This window comes from Cydia strobilella, chromosome 14 (assembly GCF_947568885.1).
Source record: "Cydia strobilella chromosome 14, ilCydStro3.1, whole genome shotgun sequence".
Classification (NCBI taxonomy): domain Eukaryota; kingdom Metazoa; phylum Arthropoda; class Insecta; order Lepidoptera; family Tortricidae; genus Cydia; species Cydia strobilella.
In genome coordinates this window covers 9,044,069-9,065,275 of record NC_086054.1, presented here as the reverse complement: position 1 = coordinate 9,065,275, position 21,207 = coordinate 9,044,069, and the positions used below count along the sequence as shown (strand labels likewise).

Sequence of the window (21,207 nt, the reverse complement as noted above, 5' to 3'; positions counted from 1 at the left end):
TCGCCCTTCCCAGGTACGCGACTGCTTCTTTGACAGGATCTTAAAATCATCTACATGGCCTGTGTATCTGGTAAGGGGGCATTCCAGAATGATGTGGTTAATGGTCTGATCTGGGTGCCCGCAGTTACAGGCAGGAGAGGAGCTCCAGCCCCATTTGTACCAGTGGTGGCCGCAGTTGCCAACTCCTGTTCTTAGGCGGTTAAGAGCAGACCACACCCGGCGGGGTTCCTTGAAGCCTGCTGGGGGTACTCGCAGGGGTAGAGCAGAGAAGGGGTTCGCTTGGTCTCTGTGGGCTTCCCATTCTGCGGTCCATGCCTCCTCCAGGGTACGGGTGGTCAGGGAATTTCCCATCAGTAATGCAGGGGGGTTTCGGGATTTAAGTCTTTTCTTCCGAAGCCCTCGTGGTCTTGGTGGATTGGTAGGTCAGGACTACAGTGCGCTTTCGCTAGTTCGCGTTGAAAGCATTTCTCTCTTCGCAGGTGCGCAGGGGCTATGTTGCTAATAGCAGGGAGCCAGTGGGTGGGTGTTGGCTTAATTGATTCCGCTAATAAAGACACGTGGAAGGCTAAACTAGAGCGCATCTATGGAGGTACCTGCTTAAACAAAAGATAATTAAATACCTATGATGCCTGAAATTCTTCAGTTACAAGATGGATCCGAATTATGACATCCATACTCATGTGATAATTTTAAACAATATCTGGAGCAAACTGTGTACGGAGCTACAGAGCGTGGCGTGGCGTAGGTATTACCCCAAATTATCCTAATGTGACAATTATTGCAAAGAAAATGGATATGTGTAGAGCCAGAAGCTGAAAGTGATGGATTCAACCTACTTGATACCAACTTGGTACTTACACCTGCTTTTATTAGGTACTATTTTTGTATGCCAAATTGAAAGCAATAAAAATACTTTAATTTATGTTTTTGTTAAATACCTTGAGCAGAACACTATGCTCAGGATTCTATTTTAGAATTGTAGGACCCTTCGCTTCGTTCAGGATTCAATGTACGCCCTCCCCGTAAATATGCCATTTTGCTCCCTTGTGACACAATCTACTATTGTTACATCCTCACAACAATCACAATCACATGGTATAGGTATCCATTATTGGATATTCATTATTATGTAGACTATGTACCAATAAATTTTTAGAGTTCCGTACCCAAAGGGTAAAAACGGGACCCTATTACTAAGACTCCGCTGTCCGTCTGTCTGTCTGTCACCAGGCTGTATCTTATGAACCGTGATAGCTAGAAATCTGAAATTTTCACAGATGATGTATTTCTGTTGCCGCTATAACAACAAATACTAAAAAGTACGGAACCCTCGGTGCGCGAGTCCTACTCGCACTTGGCCGGTTTTTATTATTATTATTATTATTTGTAATGCAAGCAGGCAGTTTAAATTGTATGTCACTAACCTTAATTAATTTTAAGTTTTGTTGTACTTACTAACACGTTACTATATGGATCAAAATGATTCGAAATAAATAATTGAAATTAAATAACTGATAATAGTGATAATGCCTGTATTCAGAGCCATTAACCGAGTTCTCAGTGTTGAGTAGAATTTGCTTTGTGCTTGTCTAATTTACTAATTTAATTTGAAAGTTTTGAAACATCATCGGACCAAAAATGAAGAAGTGCAAAATGGCGGCTTATAATTTTTTGATTGCGGTTTTATATTAAAGTTGTATTAAAGGTGGTAGCAGATTTACATTAATCATGGAAAAGGAGAGTAAAAATTGATTTTAGGCTAGAATGATTTTATTTACTCAAAAAATGTTCAAACAAGTAGTTTTGCTTAAGTTTCTAAAGTTTCCTTAAAGAAAATATAAAATGGCACACAAAACACTGCAAAAATATTTAAAAAAAAATCCTCTTTTTGTCTGTCATGCCAGAATCGGCAAAGGGAAGAAACGAACTTATAATATTTAAATTTAAAATGATATAGTTATAAGATGCCATGGCTAGAGTCCTAAAAATAAAGACTAAAAATCTTAGGGTGGGATCGTACAACAATATACTCATAAATATTATCATTCACTCACAGCAGTAATCTTACTCGTACACTAAAAGCTATTCAAATTAAACCTACTTATATATTAAAGTTATTATAAAAATAAGTCAATCGACAAAAAAAAAATTGTATATAAATATGAATTACAAAAATATGTACGTACTTATAGGTCAGTAACTATATTTAATCTTTGAATGCTTATTGTAAGTATTAAAATATAAATAATAAAAAAATAGCTAAACCCAATGATTCGGTCAAGATTAATTTAATTTTATAAAAGGTAGCTTTAGGTTGCCTTAAAATCTAACTACACACTAAACATCCTTAATTAATCTCCGTTTCCCCAGACCATGGCCTCTCCTGATTTTTAGACTGGCCAGTTTCAGGTAACCGGACCTCAGCGTCCGGCAAACCTACTTCAGTCTCAGGCAGTCCCGATTCATTGTAGGGCTGTGCGTTATAGCCCGCTGGCTCGAAGCTTCGCGCTTCGAACGGTTGAGCCGGATACACGCCGTAGTTGAACGGAGCGTCTTCAACTTTCACTGGCTCCGTCGGCAGTGGGCTGTCTTCTGCAGACTCCTTCTTGTAAGGTATGCTTTCGTCGTCAGAGTTGACTTTGACGGACTCGTCTGGGTCGATGGCTCGGGTCCTGAGGAAAATGGGATGTTAGTGAGGTGCACAGTTAGTTTGAGGTTTCTGGTGCTGGTTTTCTATGAACAAGACAAACAGAACGTATTACCAACGATATTTTATAGCGAGGTCGTGAAACACACAAATTCAGCCACATAAAAAAACAAGACTCCGACCACGCTAAGTTTGCATAGACGGCAATACTTCACGTGAAACTTGGCGGACGACATAGCGTGGTCGGAGTCTACACAAATTGGTTACCTACTTTAAGACCATACTTAAAAGGAAGAATATTGACCGTCGAAAGTTGTCTAAAAACTACCTTATGTATGTATGTATGTATGTAAACACTTTATTGTACATAAGACAGATTACAAACACAATAAAAGAACAAAAATATATACAATGTACAAAGGCGGACTTATCATTCGGTTCAAGATTTTTCGCCACAAATAACATGCTTACTTGATCATATAATCGATTTCCTCCTTCTCCTCAGCCTTCCTTCGCTTGAGGATGCGCCAGCCGATGCAGATGAGCACGATGACGATGGGCAACATGACGGCGGTGATGATGCCCCACGTAGCTCCGAGGGTCCGTGAGGAGTACTCCTGGTTGCCTGTGGAAGTTATCAGCAAATGTTAGGTAAGTACTTTTTGCTGTTAAATTGCCCTCTAGATGGACAACAGTGCATTTTCAATTTTTCATATACGCCTACGAATGGCATTTCATGATCGTCCGCTGTAAATTAAATATACTTGCATTTTAAGTGTACTTCAAGTTAAATTAGTCTGAGCCCATAACCTATAATAAAGCAATATTTTCAGAAAACCTTAATTTTTAAAGCCGTTTTTTGTTATTAATGACTGAAAAAATAAAGGTTTGTAAAAACAAACTAATTTATCTGTTTAACATTTTTGAATACACAGCATGCATAGCTGAAGTATTTGACCAAGCCTGCTGACATTGATGAATATAAGGTAACAAAGGTTATCTCTGTATATATACACTGGTCCATCAAGTAACCGGTTTCTTTTGTCATATTTCGAAATAACCTAGTTGGCTTGCAATGCTCTTGCATTAATATAATCTGGCTGAAAAAAACATGGGTGGACGAATTATCATGCATTGTCGGATGAAACCTATCGAGCTATCTAATCTAGATCGTTTTAGTTTTTTCCGTCTTTGAGAATTGATTTTATAATACAAGATTGCAGGTTTTATAGTTTTAGATTAACTCGTTCTAGGTAATGAATGTTGCTAGTAATTATACCTATTTATTATATGCATGAGCAGTCATTTGTTATTCTTCTATGGCATCGTGAATATCAGTTTTTTATCACCATTATCATATTGCTTTATCAGCAAAGTTACAAATAAAGGTACTATCCACTCACCTGGTTCATGTGACCTCAATTCCTTTGTGTACAGAAGATAAGAAAGCAAGTACTGATTCCACTCACAAGGTAAAATAAAACTCATCACATGCCAGAGAAAATTTCTATTCCACAATTTGTGGCAGAATGGAGTCAAGTTCTTGCTTTCTTATATAAAATAACCGATTTGCAAGACCGAAGTGATCCCATAAGTGTTCCGTGAACAAAGTTTTGTACGGAACACAAAAATAAAAACATGAATCATAATGGTCGTTATTCTACCGTTATTCGGAACAGAAATTTCCTCTTACAGTGAAAAACATTTATCTGAAATATGTTTAATACTTTTTCACATAATACTGTAATAAAATAAAACAAAATAAATAAAAATTTAACAGTATAATAGACTCACAACAGACATTCAACAACAATGGGAAACAAAAGATACCTACTATATTTTTTTAAAATTCTATGTAAATCGGTGTGCGGTCTTCTTAAAATCGAAGCTAGATCTAAAATCTTTATAATTATTTTAATAATAAAAAGCCCTGTACTCCTACAGAATTGTCATTTTGTTCGGGCAATGTATGCAACTCTACTTACAACTAATACGAGCCATTCATCTGTAAATATCTTTGATTAAAAAGACTTTACAAGATTCTAATAGGTACCTTACCTACTAAACCATTGTTGAGCGACCAGTAAAAGTGGGAACTTCATTTGCAGGTGGATCGATTAAAGTCTCAACCGATTTACCTCTCTTGGGTGGAAGGGTGAAAGTCTTTATTTCGTCTGCTGGAGCACTCTTAGGAGCCTCCGGCAGACCAGTTTTGTTAAAGGTATTCTTTGGACTTATATCTGAAGTGGGACTGATCGGCGGGGAATAAATTTCAGAGTAAGTCGGGGAGTAATGCGACGAAATAGGGCTGTACTGCCCTTCGTACTTAGGGGAGTATGGGTCTTCTGAACCATCCTTAGTAGAATAGCCAGATTCACTGGCAAGAGCGTGACGCCCGGTCTGACGAGGTTTGCTAACGTACTCGATGTCCTTTGCAGGACGAGTTAAAGTCGAATCTCGGTTAGACCCCGAATCGGATGGTGAAGTAAGGGACAGCAAATCTTCCTCTGATAGGTCCCATAGTTTTTCAGGGAACTCTACGTCAGGAGCGTTGGGTAGAGGCTCGTGAGTTCGGTAAGTTTTGTCATAGCCTCTACGCTTTTTGGGTAAAGAAGATTTGTCTGATTTGCCCGAGTCACTTTTATTCGAATCTGTGTAACCTATTCCGGAGCTCTCACCGTCCTGAGGCTCAGGTAGGGGAGGGGCTGCCCTAGTGATATTGGCTTTAGCAAGAGGTTGTTCTTCTGTGGGAGTATCGGGTAGTTTTGGTTTGATATCCGAATCGCTACGGAGCGTGGAGGATTTCATGGTATCAGTTAGGTTTCCCATTGAGGCTGATCTGAGATTGAGTCGCGAGGCAGATTTCGAGCGCGGAATATCTTCGAAACGGAATCCCTGTTTGCCTTCGGAGCGCGGTTTGAACCAGCACCAGAACCAGAAGAGGCAAATGAGGAGGCCTAGCGGCAGAATAACGGCTACTATGATGCCCCACGTCAAAAATAGGGCGCGTTGTGAGTACTCCTGGTTACCTGGATATGAGAGAATTTACACTTATTTGATGCCAAATTCTACAAAATCCAGAGGTCTTGTACCTACTGCGTTGTCTTCTCTTACATTCTCTAAAATTTTAATAATGTAAACATCCCAATAAGTTAATCGGCTTATAATGTATACCATTAGATTATTTGTTAGGCTTGACAAATTAACATTGAAAACTGCCTTCGTGCGAACCACGTTAGGAGAAACTTACAGTTTGATCCCGCCAAAATGCTAGTAAGACGTCATAATGATATGTATACTTAAATGGACGGGAAAAAAATATGTCAACTGTTGTAAGAGTATGACTGTCATCAATTCACCGTACATGAAACAAAATATGTTAAAAAACTTACGCAAGCACTCGGTGTACCCATAGTCGGGCAAGTTCCATCGGCCGTTCTCCTCACACACACGACGCTTGTCGCCGATCAAAATGAAGTCCTGGTTACACTCGAAGTTGACCTAAACAGGAAAAATAATTGTCATCCATCAGTCATCCAGCTCGTGTAATACGGGCGGCCCGAGTGGTCGACTCGGCGGATGCGGCCGGCTTTGTGTTGGCAGGGCCCGATCAAAATGTAATTTTTGAAATTTTGTCAAAAGAATATTAATTGACTGTGCTTTATTCAGACAGTCACACCCCTTGAAGTCTAAATGCTCGCGCAAATGTGCAGTTTCCTTCAGCCGAACTTATATCCGCGAGTTCTTCGGCTGTGAAAATAACTCGCTGCCGTGGTTTTTGATAGTATCTCTATAGATACACTACTCTATAGTAGGTACTTCATGAATATTGTAGGAAAGCTTATTTTAATGGGTCAGTAGCCACCGAGATGGTATGAATTAAACAGGCTGATAGTCTGAAGCAAATGTATGTCAAGCTAAACAGAAATTTCCTGTATTTTTGGAATGAAATATGTTGGTCGGATAATTCACGAAACTTAATTCCTTTATTTATAATTTTTTACAATAAAGACCTACCTACGTATTGAAACGTGTCAGATTGCTTCCTTGACCGTGAACGTCCTTCCAGTTTGCTAGGCGGTGACTAATTCATTATAATTCACTTGCATTGTAAATACCTAGGTTTGTCATTACTCATAAGTCATTGAGGATAATATTTTTCAACAGATACACGTTTGGACATTTCTCAATAAGTATATTTATTGTAAAAAAGTATATATAAAGGAATTAATAACTTTCGTGATTTTTCATTACGGGGTTTTTTCTTTTAAATCTTCCTGCGTTAATTTACAAGTGGATCAATACAATGAACCTAATTAACCGTTTACAATTTTTCAGGACATGGACACATCCTGCTGAGAAGAAAGGAAAGAGGGAAGATAGTAGGAAGTGTCCTGCGAAGGGATAGATGTAATAACCCCAATATGGACAACTTAAACTCACCCTTGTTCCTGGTGTGAAGAAGAAGTTACTCTTCCTGCCGAATCGAGGAGTCTCTAAGACACCACAGCTGATAACACGACGGTTGTTGGTTTCTTTGATGTTGGTCTGCAAACGAATTATTTTATTTAAATCCTAGTCTCTGCCCGTGACTTTGCTCGCGTAGAAGTCGTTAGACTGTACGACCTCCCTCTTCCCCTGTCTGCACTCCATAACTTATCACTTTTTTAACAAATATACGACTAGTCAACTACAACACAACAAATAAATTGCGAGGACTAATACCTCAGAATAGTTTGCCACCGCAACAGCCAAGAGCACACTGCACTAAAATGACCTGTCCAAGCAGCTATTACCCACAGCCTTGGTTGCATGGTGCATCATAATTACGCAAACAATTCACGGCACCAATATAAACGATTAATTGCATGTCTCGCGACTGTGGATAGGAAGTTAATTGAGCGTATCTGTTGGCTAATGGTCTTAGCACAGTGGCCCGTTTTTTAGCAATCGTCGTTTTGATAGAAAAATAGTGGCTTCGGGAATATGAACTTTATCATGATGGGTAAGTATTAAAAGTTGTGTTTGTGCAACTTACAGGTAAAATGTAATAACGTAAGTATGTTCTGTTACCCAAAGGAGCTAACTATAAACACTGAATCGAAAGGTTTTTGAAAGCCTTGTATCTGTATTACCATAAGTTCGAGTAAATTGTAAATACTTACAATAGAAGCCAAATAGTTCTTGGTGAATTCAGCCATGTCCCTATTCAGGGTCATACCGTAGTCATATCGACATTGGTACGAGTCCTGACAGATCTCTGTAGCTCTGGTGACGTCAAACGATCTGTTTGCAGGGAGGAAGTCCGCCGGTTCTTTTATGAAGTTCGGTATGAATTGGTTATCGTTATAGTAAGCGGCAGTCCGGCCGTATTCTCGCGTGAATAGGGCCACACCTATGTCCTTTACTTCTCTGTCGCCTAGTTGCCCTGGTGAGATAAAATATTGGTCATAATCACATTTTCGGGCTGACATGAAAATAGAATAACGCTGCACACTGGTCTATATATGTATAACAGACGCAAATGAAACATATTAAGTATGGTATATCTTATTCCACATGCTGTAAGTTCTAGATGCCGTAAGAACGAGCATGATGCCCTCTTGGTTTTGTATCCAGTGCCATATAACTCCTGTGCATGTGGAAGCAGAGTAACTAGGGCAGGAGATATATTTATTGGCATAGCTTACAGTGTTGGGCGAAGTCTCTGTGCGCCGACTGGAAGTTGTTCAGATCCACTGGCGATATGATTCCGTCCGGTCTCGTGAAATCATCGTTTATATCGAATGACCAGTTTCCGAATAATCCTCGCGTTTGGTTCTACAACACGGAAATAATTAATGAATTTATAAATGTAGGTGTCGCTCTCTCTGCAAAACTGCAAGTATCACAGATGTTTATGCCTCTTAAAGGTAAACATCAGCCCGACATGAATGTCGATGTCCATACACGACACTCAAGTCTTTCTTACTCCAAAATCTCCAAATATAAATCAGAAATCTTTATATCCTCCGAGATTACAAAAACACACACAAACTCCTCTGTCTAAGCTCCCAGTTGTCTCCAGTCAATTACAATTTTATATCCCACAGGATACTTAGTCATGTTTCGATAAAGGTTGGTATTTGGTATTAATATCTTATTTAATCATCTAACTATCTTCACACGCCAAGGTCAAGTAGATAATTTTGCTTACCACATAAGTCCACGGCAAGTAAACCCTGGCGCTCATAAAGCCCTTGTTTTCTATGACTTCAATACCAGCACCAGACGAAAACATGATGACTATCTCTGACTGGTTCAAAATGTACATAGGCTGGTATACCGTTACGCCTGGAACATAAAGAAAACTTGGTTGAGTACCGTGTACCATCAAACCGCAAAATTAAACGTTAAGGCACAGAGCTGATCTGTTCTTACCAGGGAAGTATTGGACTCGAAGCGCCGATCGGTCGAAGTAAATACGTTTGTTGTCTGCAAACACGTCCAGTCTGTACCTCCATTGTGAATGCGAGGGTCGAAGACGAACCTGATAAGTATAAAACAAAATTTAAGAATACATTTTCATAGCGGCCGCAATATCAAAGACATCATGCGGCATGTCGTTAAAAAATTTGTAAACGGTCTGTACCTAAACATCGCAAAGAGATAAGCTCTTCAAAGGTCACTTGTGGAAACTTTGTCTTATAGGAAAGTATGAATAGTATAAACAATGTAGACCATTGTACCTCAATAGGCACGGAGTTGTTAGAAGCCGCCACGACGGAGGTGAGGTGTGTGGCGTTGACTTGTCCGTAAATGTTGCGCGACACTTGCTCGAATCGTCCTTGCACGTCCAGCTTGATTTGAGGCTGGTCTACTCTTACTAGCACGTATTCACCTGTACAAAATAGTAGAAGAATTAGACGTTGTGAATTAAAAGATTGACTCACGCTATAATAACGGTGTGGTCCGGCTCTGGCCCAAGCGTCCGACACTTCGTTTTCTATGACGGGTGATCGGTGATCATGTGATGCTTTCTATAGAAACTGAAGTCTCGGAGGCCTCGAACTGGACCTGGACCGTTCTAACGTGAGTCATCCTCTAGGCTACAAAAATGATTTTGGCTTTTACGACGCTGTTTGTTTGCAAATGCGTTTTGCTCGCGGAATATAGAAAGAAATTTACCGTTAGTTTGCCGGATTGATGCCGGCCTTCTCAAACAAAATGCATTAGATAGCGCTATAAAGAGTGAAGAGGAGAAATGATTTCTTGGACAATCTCAATTATTAACAAAATTACCTTTTCCATTAAAGGTGTACTGAAGATCGTCGAAAGTAACAATGTGTGGGTCACCGAAAATACCCGCAACTCCAGGGGCCTGGAAGGCCACGCAGTCCTGTGACGGACGTCGTTCAAACCTGTGTACAAAATCGTTAACAGGTTACTAACCGGTACCTAGTTAATCAGAAAGTGAAAATCCCTGCAGACAGAGTAAGAGTAAGAATAAAGAGAAAACAGATGAATTTAATTCTTAAAGAAATGCTGGTGCAATGTTTAAAAATAAAACAAATAAAGCAGACGTGGTGGGAATAATAGATAATTGCCAAGGATAGTAAGAGGAGACGAGAGAAGTTAATGAAACTATACACTTACCTAAATGTTTCACAGCCAACCGCCTGCTCTTCTTGCCACATACAACATTGGTAGAATGGAATCATGTCGTGGAACCAATTGGAAAGAGACGGGACCTAGAGACAAAATATTTTTTCTTAAATTCTCATCTTCTATAAATTATTATACTTAATTAACAATGGGATAATATTCTCACGACTTTACCTTGTTAGCTTCGTTGTATGGAGTGTAGCCGAAATCATGGGAACGCAATGGTCTGGAACCCCACATCTGATCGTACGACATCATCAGGAAACCATTCTTGTCATAACAACATTGTTGACCAGATCCTTCCGCGCTAGAAAAGAGAACAATTTGAATAAGTAATATCAATCGTAAATGTAAGCATAATGTTCAGTCTATTATCTGTAAGGATCTCGAGCATATCAGAATCCGACGCAACTTTTCTACGCATAGGTACTCAATCATGTGTTTTTCCGTTGTCTACTTTTGTATTTGCCATACATAAGGCATAAGGCTGCATCATTCGTAATCAGCTTATCTGAGAATTCCTGAGATTACGATTAGTCGTCGATTCTTAAATGTAGTTTCCAATAAAAGCTTATATAGACATTAAAGTACATAATAATCTTATTTACCTAGGACCACCACTTCTGACACAGTGTATCGCGCCCCAATGATATCTACAAGTGGGATTAGTATCCTTGTCGCAAGCGAGATCAGGCATGAATCTGCCCTTGTCCAGCAAAGCGTGTTCCAAAGTGCAGGGGCAGACTGGGACTTGGGAGGCGAAGTTCTTGAGGAAACGGTCGGTTCGGAGCCAGTTGTTGCACATGGTTTGGGACCAGCGCTGTCCGTGGAGTCTCTCCCATTGAGGGGCGAAGTACCAGCCAAGCGGTATCGGTCGACTCCATAGAACCCTGGGAATATAATTGTGAAATAAATTTTCATCTTTCAAAAAACATTTTTATGACTCCAGAATGTAAATCTATCTGTGTGATTATCTTACGGAGAAATAGAAACGCCCTTGTAGACTTCAGGAGTGGTTAAATTGATCTGCAGGAAACCAAATTGCATGTCCTGGTGCATGAAATTTTCCCTGGTCCTAAAGTTCTGAGGATTGATAACGTATTCGCCTGTATTCGAAACGCCGGTCTCTATCATGTCAATGAACTCCAATTGGGGTCGGATGGTGACCTCCTTGTAGCCCCACAATCCGATCTGCAGTTGCACGTTTAGGTTAGAAGTCAAATTAAAGCGATCCCAAGTGATCTTAATTTCTGACGGATAGCGTTCGTGGACAGAATTGTCGGTGAAGAAAATCTTTTCTGTCGCTGTTGCTGGTGTTTCTGTAAAAAAAACATAGGAAATCATTCCGACTCTAAATGAAGGTAATAAAATCAAAATAGGTATTTTAGATGTAAACAATCTAAAATAGTTACATGAATTCCTTACCTACGAAGTATTTTCCCTTCCACTTATAAGGCTCGTTATTGATCGCAATCTCAAATCTCGCGTAGCCGTTATGCCAGAAACGTGGCTGCACACATATAGCCCTGTTTGTATCGACCACGGCACCGATGACAGCTTCCGTGTCAAATCGACAGGTAATTCTATCGTCAGGGTTGAAACAGGGGCCGGTGATGTTGACGATGGTGCCTCCCAACATGTTGCCGCTCTCTGGAGCAAACATTAGGGGAAGATTGGCTCCGTCTGTGAACAACAAACTCATTAGTTTAGTTAGAAACCCGAGATGGATGAATGAGATGGATTCTGTTTTGTCATTATACTTTATATTTTCGGTCTGCCCGAAGTTATGAATTGGTTCAGAAATTAACTATACTAATTAACTATGAATATAACATTAATAAAATATTTATAATCCCTTGCCGCCCAGAGGCTTGAGGGACAAAAAAACGGTCCATGCTTCCACAGTATTTCAAATGTTATCTTAGAATTGTCTAAAATAATTCGTAAGTGAGTTTTACCGATATCTTTATTGCACGTTCCCATAAGTATTTTTTCATCTATCCTAAATATGTGTCGACCAGGGAAGCCGTTGGCCCAGCCTCGTCCTGTGAGATCTCTGAGCACTGATGCTTGAGAGTATGGTTTGTATTCGTAGCTCTGGGTTCCGTTTCCGGCGTTGAATCCAATCTGAAATAATAAGAATATATTGAGTAACTATTTATTCTAGAGGTTTTTTAATGATCCAGAGTAGATATTCCTTGACAGATAGATGACTAGCTCCACCATTTAGTAATAGTACCTAATTGTTTTGCATGCAGTTGTACAAAATAAACAAAATGTTTAACTCGATTCCTATCGGCTTGCCTAATTTTCAGACAGCTAAGAGCTTAAACTACAGTTCATGAAGAATAGGAAAACCTCCGACTTCTTTACGAATTTGATTTGACGCGTCGCCTAGGTGCCTATGTATAGTAAGATAAACTTTTCCTTCCCCTGTTATTTTTTTATATTTCATAACATGGACTTACATAAGCAGGAACACCGCCCTCTCCGTTCGTGGTATCACCACCAGCCTCGGTGTGCGAGCTCCAGTTGATCTCCAAGTAGTTGAAGATGGCGTAGGTGAACACTTCGTCAGTCGCGAGAACCATTTGGAAGGTGTTTGTCTAAATAATAATAAAAAAATCGTAAAAATGTACAGTTATTAGGTAAAATACATAAAACATTCACGAATCTGTCCGACGTGAGCAGGTACGCAGTAGACGCAATATTCCATTCCATCCAGGGTAATTTTATTTATTCACGGTATCACAAGAGCAACAAATAAAAATAAAATATAGAGTCATAGACCATGAACAGTGGTAGACCTTTAAAGCTGAAACTAACCATGAACAAGGAGTTGTCGATACCACCGGCGAAGGACATGTTCTTCCAGGTGACGGTGACGGCATGCTTGGGGAAGAAAGTCTCGGAGCCGATTACGCCCTCGCGTACGTCCCACATGATGCGCTCGCGCATCTCCACGCCTAGCTGGTCTGTGCGGGTCTGTAAAAACAATGATCCGTGAGGGAATAAACTAAATAACACTTGAATTTTGGTATAAGATGTGGAAATGGTTTGAAAGGGGAATGATGCAGATGGCGATGGTGTTGCAATCGTTTAAACAAAACCTGTCATTAGATAGGTATGCCAAATCCAAACAAATATAAACCAACAGACTTTTGGGTTCCTGACAGTTGGAACCATTTATAATCTGTGGGTTTTTAACATCAATACACCTAAAGGCCCACATGTCGTGAATTTTATATAAATAAGACGGGAAGAAATTGGTTCAAATGCACCGAAAGTCCCCAAAAGACACCAAGGCTACATAAAAGAAATTAAAGACTTTGGTACTTGATTAATAGATTTCGAATTGGTTTTAAAATTGTCATTGTTGTAACGACCGTACCAGACAGCGGATGTTAATTTGTAGCTATAGGAAGCGACTACACATCTAATCTACCTGCAAGTCCCTGTCCATCCTGAAATAGACACCTGGGCGTCTTGGATCTGGCTCCTCAGGCCTCATGCTGCCAATCCGGCACTTGCTGAAGAAGATGCCGATGAACGAGGGGTCGTTGATCTGTGGCCAGTCTCGAACGGGGAAGGAGAGGGGGTACGTGTAGTGGTCCGGAGGGTCGCTGAACTGGATGTAGCCGTTCATGGATATCTGTGAAGACACGGTTAAATCGTCATGTCGTTAGTTTTCTTTGCTGTATATCCAAAGCAGCAGACGTACACATTAGAAAGAGATATTAAGTGGCTGGATCATTTCAAATTAGATCCTAACTTTTTTGTTACTAAATAGTTTACCTAATTTTGAATTTAATATAATATGAACAAGTTAAAAGTTTGAAATCCTGTAACCCGAAAACGGATTTATAAAATCAATATTTTTAATTTTAAAAGTTGGTTTAACAAGCATAGATAAATAGAAAGGTGGAGAGAACTGCATTGACTATAAATTATATTGGACATAATTGTTCTGACTTGGAAATTACGATGAAACACAACTCAAAACAAATACAACTCACCCGCGTATAATTAAATCTAAATCCGAAGAACGGCAGTTGGAAGTTGAAATTCTTATGAATCTGCGGCGTAGAAGTATGAATGTCCCTCTGGTAATCCCCCAGGTTCTCGCTGCCGCCCTGGTCGTAGAACCAGTACAGGAAGTTGCCCCGGATCTGCTGGAGACGCGCGTTGGTGATGACGTACGACTGCCCATTGTTCTGGTAGCTGGTCTCCGGGAGAACACGTCCATCAATGTGGGCTGAAAGTGAAAGAGTGAATGATGAAAAATGGGAAATAATTAAAAAAAGTGGGTGTTGAAATCTATTTGAGGGTCTGAAATGAAAAGCGTCTCCCACTGTTGCTAAATTTTGAAATAATGACAAATTGGTGAATTTGAATAAGTAGTATGATGTTTTTGACGCGATCGGCGTTTTAAGTTGAATAATAATCATGCAAGATATATATAAATAGGATATAGGAATTTGGTCTAAACCATTCAGCCATTTTCAATTTAGCGCAGTTCAAAGTCAACTCTGAATTGTGAAATTTTTGAACGTTTTCTAATAATTTGTTAGACCAAGTAGGTAGTGAAAATGTTAGACTATGTATGTAATGTATGTAAAGCTCTTTCATTTGGTACCCTACATGGTAGGTATGTTTAAAAGAAAAAAGTTAAAAACTTTGTACTGCCGAATTTAGAACGTAATAAAAATTCATTCCACCACTTTAGGAAGCGACAAGATGCATTTTGATAATCAGTAGATCATGCTGATTCCAACTATACCACTTTTTGGTATAAACTTTTTCAGTCCTACGAAAGTTGCTCTTCTTCAACTTGGCCTCTCCACTTACTAGAAATTTTGAAAAAGTTATCATTTCTGTGGAAAATAGTTTTTGCAATTAAATTTAAATGCCGTTAATATGTAAACCTAAATGCTCATCAATTTAGCATTTAGGTAGTGATTCTCCTTTTACAGCGTAGCTTTGTATCGAGTTCAGCTTACAACTCACGATATCACTCGATAACGATATCTAATCGCTGACAGGTTGAACGTTTTCCTAGTATGGATGATGTCAGCCTACCCTGCAGCACCTCTTTGTTTGTATTTAACTTGTTATTGTCTCAATGAAAAATGATAACAATTACAAATCCGGTTTAAGTTAGCTTATTTATAACAGATTACTAATTTTAGTAAAATGTGACAGCTAATAATTAAATATCACATTCTGCCACTTAAAAATATAAACTGATCACCAGACTTAAATCCCCATGTTATAAGTAAACCTGTAAATGATACATTGGAATTAAATACATTATGTTGGAATAAGCAGTAGTATGTTTATTTGGCTCCACACAAATCAGAAAAATCCTTTTTTTGGGTTCCGTACCTCAAAAGGAAAACACGGAACCCTTATAGGATCACTCGTGCGTCTGTCTGTCCGTCTGTCACAGCCTATTTTCTCCGAAACTACTGGATCGATTTAGTTGATATTTGGTACACATATGTAAGTTTGTGACTTAAAGACAGACATGTAACGTAAACAAATGAATTTTAAAGATGGGGGGCACTTTTGAGGGGTTAATGAGGAAATAAAAAAAAATTGCTATATCGTGTTACATATCAAATGAAAGAGCTCATTGTGAGAATTTCAAATATATTTTTTTATAATTTTAGGATAAACAGTTTAGAAGTTATCCAAGAAAACAGGCAAAAAATTACCATTCCCCTCCCTTCCCGCCGTCTATATGCTCGTTTTAGTTGGTTATTGTCTGGTTAGCTGCCTGTTAGCTATAGTTTTTGCAAAAATCCCCAGGACAGAGGCGAATATTTTTGTATGAAAACTTGCAACTTAGTCTAAAATGAAGTCAAAATCAGTCCATCGAATTTTTTGCAAGCTTTCTAATGGTACCCCACACGATTCTTACAAATGAAATAAAAAATCTGGTTACCCCTCTCAACTCCCTAAAATAAAAAATAAGCGATTTTGACTTATTTACAATATTAGTGGTGGTAATTGCTATAAGTTTTTCAAATTTTAGGTATCTACGTCAAATGGTCTCTGAAACGCATTTAACTGATTTGCAAGACCGAAGTGAACCCATAAGTGTTCCGTTTGTCAAAACAAAGTTTTGCATGGAACACTAAAACCGGCCAAGTGCGAGTCTGACTCGCGCACGAAGGGTTCCGTACCATTACGCAAAAAAAACGGCAAAATAATCACGTTTATTGTATGGGAGCCCCACTAAATATTTATTTAATTCTGTTTTTAGTATTTTTTGTTATAGCGGCAATAGAAATACATCATCTGTGAAAATTTCAACTGTCTAGGGTCCCGTTTTTACCCTTTGGGTACGGAACCCTAAAATATACATTGTTAAAAATTGTGTAATATACAGAACCCTTGGATCGCGAGTCCGACTTGCACTTAGCCGGATTTTCTGACATGGAAATCAGTTGGCCGGACAAATCCGGCCCTATTACTCTTTACCCTTGTAAAACAAGTAATGCAATACAACATATAAATAAATTAATATCTTATGAAATCCACGATAAACAACCGTTAGCTAGTTTCAGGAATAAAAAGCGACATCTATCGGGAAATTGAGTAAACTGTTTGTACAACCCCTTTCGTTCTATTAAGAGTGTACATATTTCTTGAACCAGCTCTCTATCAAGTTTGGGTATTATAGTTGATAGTTTCCTCAATTACGCAAGGTGGCGTGTGTGGACTTTAGGAGATAGCATCTGATTATTAAAGTTTAAGTTAAGGTCGAAAACTAGACATTGAGTTAACGTTAGCGAGTATAGTAAAAACCGGCCAACTGCGAGTCGGACTCGCGTACTTTTTAGTATTTGTTGTTATAGCGGCAACAGAAACACATCATCTGTGAAGATTTCATCTGTCTAGCTATCACGGTTCATGAGATACAGCCTGGTGACAGACGGACAGACGGACAGACAGACGGACAGACGGACAGCGGAGTCTTAGTAATAGGTCCCGTTTTTACCCTTTGGGTACGGAACCCTAAAAACGTGCGCTGTCTATAGGCCTACAACAGTCTCATTCATGAAGTCATTTCGATCCTAATAAAGCTTGTATACCGTCTTTATTGTCTGATCTTTGGAGTAAAAGTTTTGAGCAACCTTTTAATGGTTACAGTATTTTTTATGTCAGCGTCAGAATTACGAGGGTAACGGGATATAAGAGAGTAAACATGGATCAGAAGTTATGAATGACCTGTATCTTACAATCTTGTTTGCTCAGTAATTTCACATTTGTGCAGGTTGTGACTCAATCGGTGGCACGCAACGCAACGCTGTTTGATTAAGATAAGGGTGAATAATATGGCCTTCCAGGAAACACTTCAGTATGTTGTACAATGTTAAAATGTACATCGATTTTACAAGGGTTGTTACTGTAGGTTATCACAGAAAGTAATTAGGTTAACAATTTTCAGCAGTACTGTGACTAGGTTTTACGCTCGATTTCTCTTTCGCCAGTTAAATCAGTTGATTTTTTTAGTACTTAGGTAAACGGTTTTGTCTTCCACATTGGTGCGCCGGAAGCTCCGGTTTGGACCCGGCCCGGTCTAACGTGAGTCATCATTAAGACTTGCTTCGGTCTCCGGTCTTGAACTCCTTCGATTTTATCTTAGTCTCACTATTTACTGTCCCAACAGGCAGATCATCAATCATCATAATCCGTGCGTGTCCGAAGGTGTTTTTTTTTTCAAAAAACCTCGGTCAATGATAGACATTTGACGAGACTGATGGGCTTTATGGACGTTATGAAACGCTCGACCTTTGACTCACTGGCTAATTTAAGGACACTGAACTGGTCCATTATAGGTTATTGTTGAAATACACGATCATTTGGATTTTGTACTAAAAACTAAAATTCCGGAACCAATTCAGTGTTGACTGGGGAAAATTTGCAACACTTTGGACAAAGTGAACTGGAGCGAACTATACGTTGATTTTTATCTTCTGTTGTTTACTATTAAGGGCCACTTGCATCAATCCAGGGTTAGCCACTAACTCGGAGTTAACCGTTAACACAGGGTTAAATTGTACTGGTAACTCCGGGTTTAACCGGCTAACCCTGATGGCGCAAGTGGCCCTAAATCAATGGAACCCGCCTTTAACTATAGATTACTTAACTATACGACTTTATTATCAATAGGTACGTTTTTGTAGAGAATAAAGTACAATAATCTAGAGAGCTCTTCGTTGTTCAACTTTTGCGGCCCTTGTAGGTACAATTTTCCTGTTTTCTTTGTCCCCAATGTGTATTTATCGTAAGATAACGCTGATATAAACCAGTATTATGTTTTTTAGAAATAAAATTAAATAAATTCTTACCATCAAAGTCTATGTGAAGTAATTTATCCCTGGATAGTTGTAATTTTATCAGAATTGAAATTTCGATATTGTGCTTTTCAAGGGATTAACTTCTTATTTCTTCCTTTAGGGTTTTATTTTGGAAATATGTAGTACAATACGAGTATATGACTTTCGGTTATTTAGGATGGTCGCTTAAAGTCAGATGGCGCCTAATCTTCACCTCATATAAGGAATGAAGTCACGAATGACCCACTTCTCAAACGTAAGCCCTAAACCAACACGATGAAATCATTCCTCATTTTAACGCCTACAAATTTTGAAACCGCATCTAGTTCATCTCCCTGATAAAGGGTCTTATCTTTTAATTGGTAAAATTGTTTGCTATAACTCTACCAAGTATAGGTGGTACTGAAACTCAATGCAGAATGAGTAACTCAGGACTCTTTGATTCGCTGGTTTATAGGCGCTAGGTGCGGCCCTTATCGAAGATTACTATGAAAAGATAAATTGTGCGACACCAAATGAGGTTTCATTAAGTTTTGTACGGTAAATGAACACTGGTTAGCTCAATTCTAACAAGTAACTTCAAAGCATTCAAAATTAATGATGATACCTAATGTAAAGCTACCTTACTTAAGCTAAGTAAATACTCTGATTTCACATTAATAAAAATACTACAAATGAAACGGGTGAGTAAAGCATGTATTTTATTTACAAAGAGTAACGTAATCTCAGTGCATCAATAGAGGCTCTATTTGTGTATTTAATGATCTGACGCATCATCTGAATCATCACCATTAAGTATGAGTCATAGACTATGTTAACGATCAAATAATTATCATCCTTAATACGTGCACTATTAAGATAATGTTACGAGCCACATAGTTTATTACAACTTTACTCTAAAGGGTTATTATTGTTTTATTTGAGAAAGGACAACAATGCATAGATACTTACCATATTCGTTGTTAGTAGCCGAAGTAGTAGTGGGGTTCAAAAGCTGCCTCTGACTCTGCCCATTGGCAGGATCATTACCAATATTTACAGCTTCTAAATCAACTGGACCTTCACTCAAACCATCTTGCAGCTGATATTTCCCACTCCTCACTTCTAAAGGTGCGCTCGGTATAATCTCTACAGGCGCTACGCTTTCAACATCATCCGGCCTCGGACTAGAAGCTTCACTTGTTATAATAACTTCACTTTCTACTTCTGGCACTACTTCCTCTATAGTTCTTTCATTTTCATTAACTATAACATTCTCCTGTCCAATAACACTGGCACTTAGCAAAAGTACAAAAAACGCTAACTTTGCGTTAACCATTTTAACTTCACTTGTTTTCTCAATCACATTATATGTGTGTTCACTTATCTTATTGATTTTAGCGACAACAGGTGCCTGGGTATTGTGGTCGGTGACTGGAGTGCCGGTTCTGTGTGTGCTCGTTGATACCGGCTTATCTTGTGGAGATATGATAAGATAGTAAATAGGAACGTTAGGTGTGCCAAATTCTTTGTCCTAATCTACACCTTGTTTAGTAGTAAGTTTTATTATATTATAACATTCATAATTGTACCTTTAGTTTATGTTTGAAATATATATTTTTATTTAAAGCAAGACTTTTATAGCAAAATATTCAACTGAACTCACCGACTTGTGATAGTAAACTCATTAACCATATTATTTTATAATTACAAAACAAAGAATATCAGTAATAATATAAATACAAAACTTTATATAGTTCTTGTTTGTCTCAAATCATATAATATCAGTCTGCTGCGCTAATTTGCACTTTATGTAAAGAGCATAATACTTAAAACTTCTATTTCATTGGTAGTTAACGTAATGTGCTTATCACTTTCTGATTAAGTTCTTCAACAAGTACTTAGTCATGTTTTTCAGAACTATTTACTACAATGTGAAGGAAGTATATATATGAATCAGTAAACCGGAAGTTATGCACAGAAGTAAATATAGATCCGCTTTGGTAGATTATTTTGACGGCGATCCATCAATTTAATATCTGTTAAATTCATCTAAGGATTTATATAAAATACTGAAAACGGTTTTTTTTTACTATATACCTAGTAAATACTATTACGCCATACATTTTTATGCAAGTAACAAATGAGCGTTCCATTACGATTTTGTTTATATGAATAAGTATATCGAAAGTTTGAAGTCTTGTACAAAATATTCAAACAGATTTTTAATTTCCACTTTGGTAACGCTAATAAATTAGCATGTTCTCATAAACTATTCATTAGACAATATCAATTTTTGTAAAATTGAACATTAATCAGAACTCTTATTTTTCTGATCAAAACCCTTCCAACGAATCAGTAACATGTTATTGCACCCTGTTTGTTTCGTTAGACCTATGCAGTATGCAATAACAGGGATGATGAGTTGATGACACATGTTACATTTTAATAACAAAATCTAGTTAAATAGAGAGTATACCAATTTATCACAATAAATCGGACACTAAAATAATATGGATAAGTACTTACAAAAATACAAGACCTCAAAGTTTCAAAATTGTAGTTTAATTTTAACGTCTAAAAACGAAA

At 38.4% G+C, this 21,207-nt stretch overlaps 1 protein-coding gene across 3 annotated transcripts; it reads right to left on the bottom strand.

The window, feature by feature from the left end:
• Window positions 1–2,264: 2,264 nt before the first annotated feature.
• LOC134747142 (protein mesh) lies at window positions 2,265–20,189 on the bottom strand. 3 transcript variants are annotated; one of them, XM_063681723.1, is made up of 22 exons: window positions 19,591–20,187; window positions 14,308–14,546; window positions 13,737–13,943; window positions 13,118–13,276; window positions 12,760–12,897; window positions 12,250–12,418; window positions 11,717–11,974; window positions 11,271–11,610; window positions 10,900–11,181; window positions 10,466–10,598; window positions 10,283–10,377; window positions 9,929–10,047; window positions 9,376–9,527; window positions 9,068–9,176; window positions 8,844–8,980; window positions 8,338–8,467; window positions 7,813–8,075; window positions 7,091–7,195; window positions 6,040–6,148; window positions 4,786–5,676; window positions 3,119–3,272; window positions 2,265–2,672 (listed from the first exon to the last, which is right to left on the bottom strand). In XM_063681723.1, exons 1-22 carry the CDS (start codon window positions 19,955–19,957, stop codon window positions 2,348–2,350), a joined length of 4,881 nt encoding a protein of 1,626 aa, XP_063537793.1. In that variant the 5' UTR covers window positions 19,958–20,187; the 3' UTR covers window positions 2,265–2,347. The 3 variants fall into 3 exon arrangements, with proteins under 3 accessions (XP_063537793.1, XP_063537791.1, XP_063537792.1); XM_063681721.1 differs by lacking the exon at window positions 4,786–5,676 and having other exon boundaries at window positions 19,591–20,188; XM_063681722.1 differs by lacking the exon at window positions 4,786–5,676 and having other exon boundaries at window positions 2,592–2,733; window positions 19,591–20,189.
• Window positions 20,190–21,207: the final 1,018 nt, after the last annotated feature.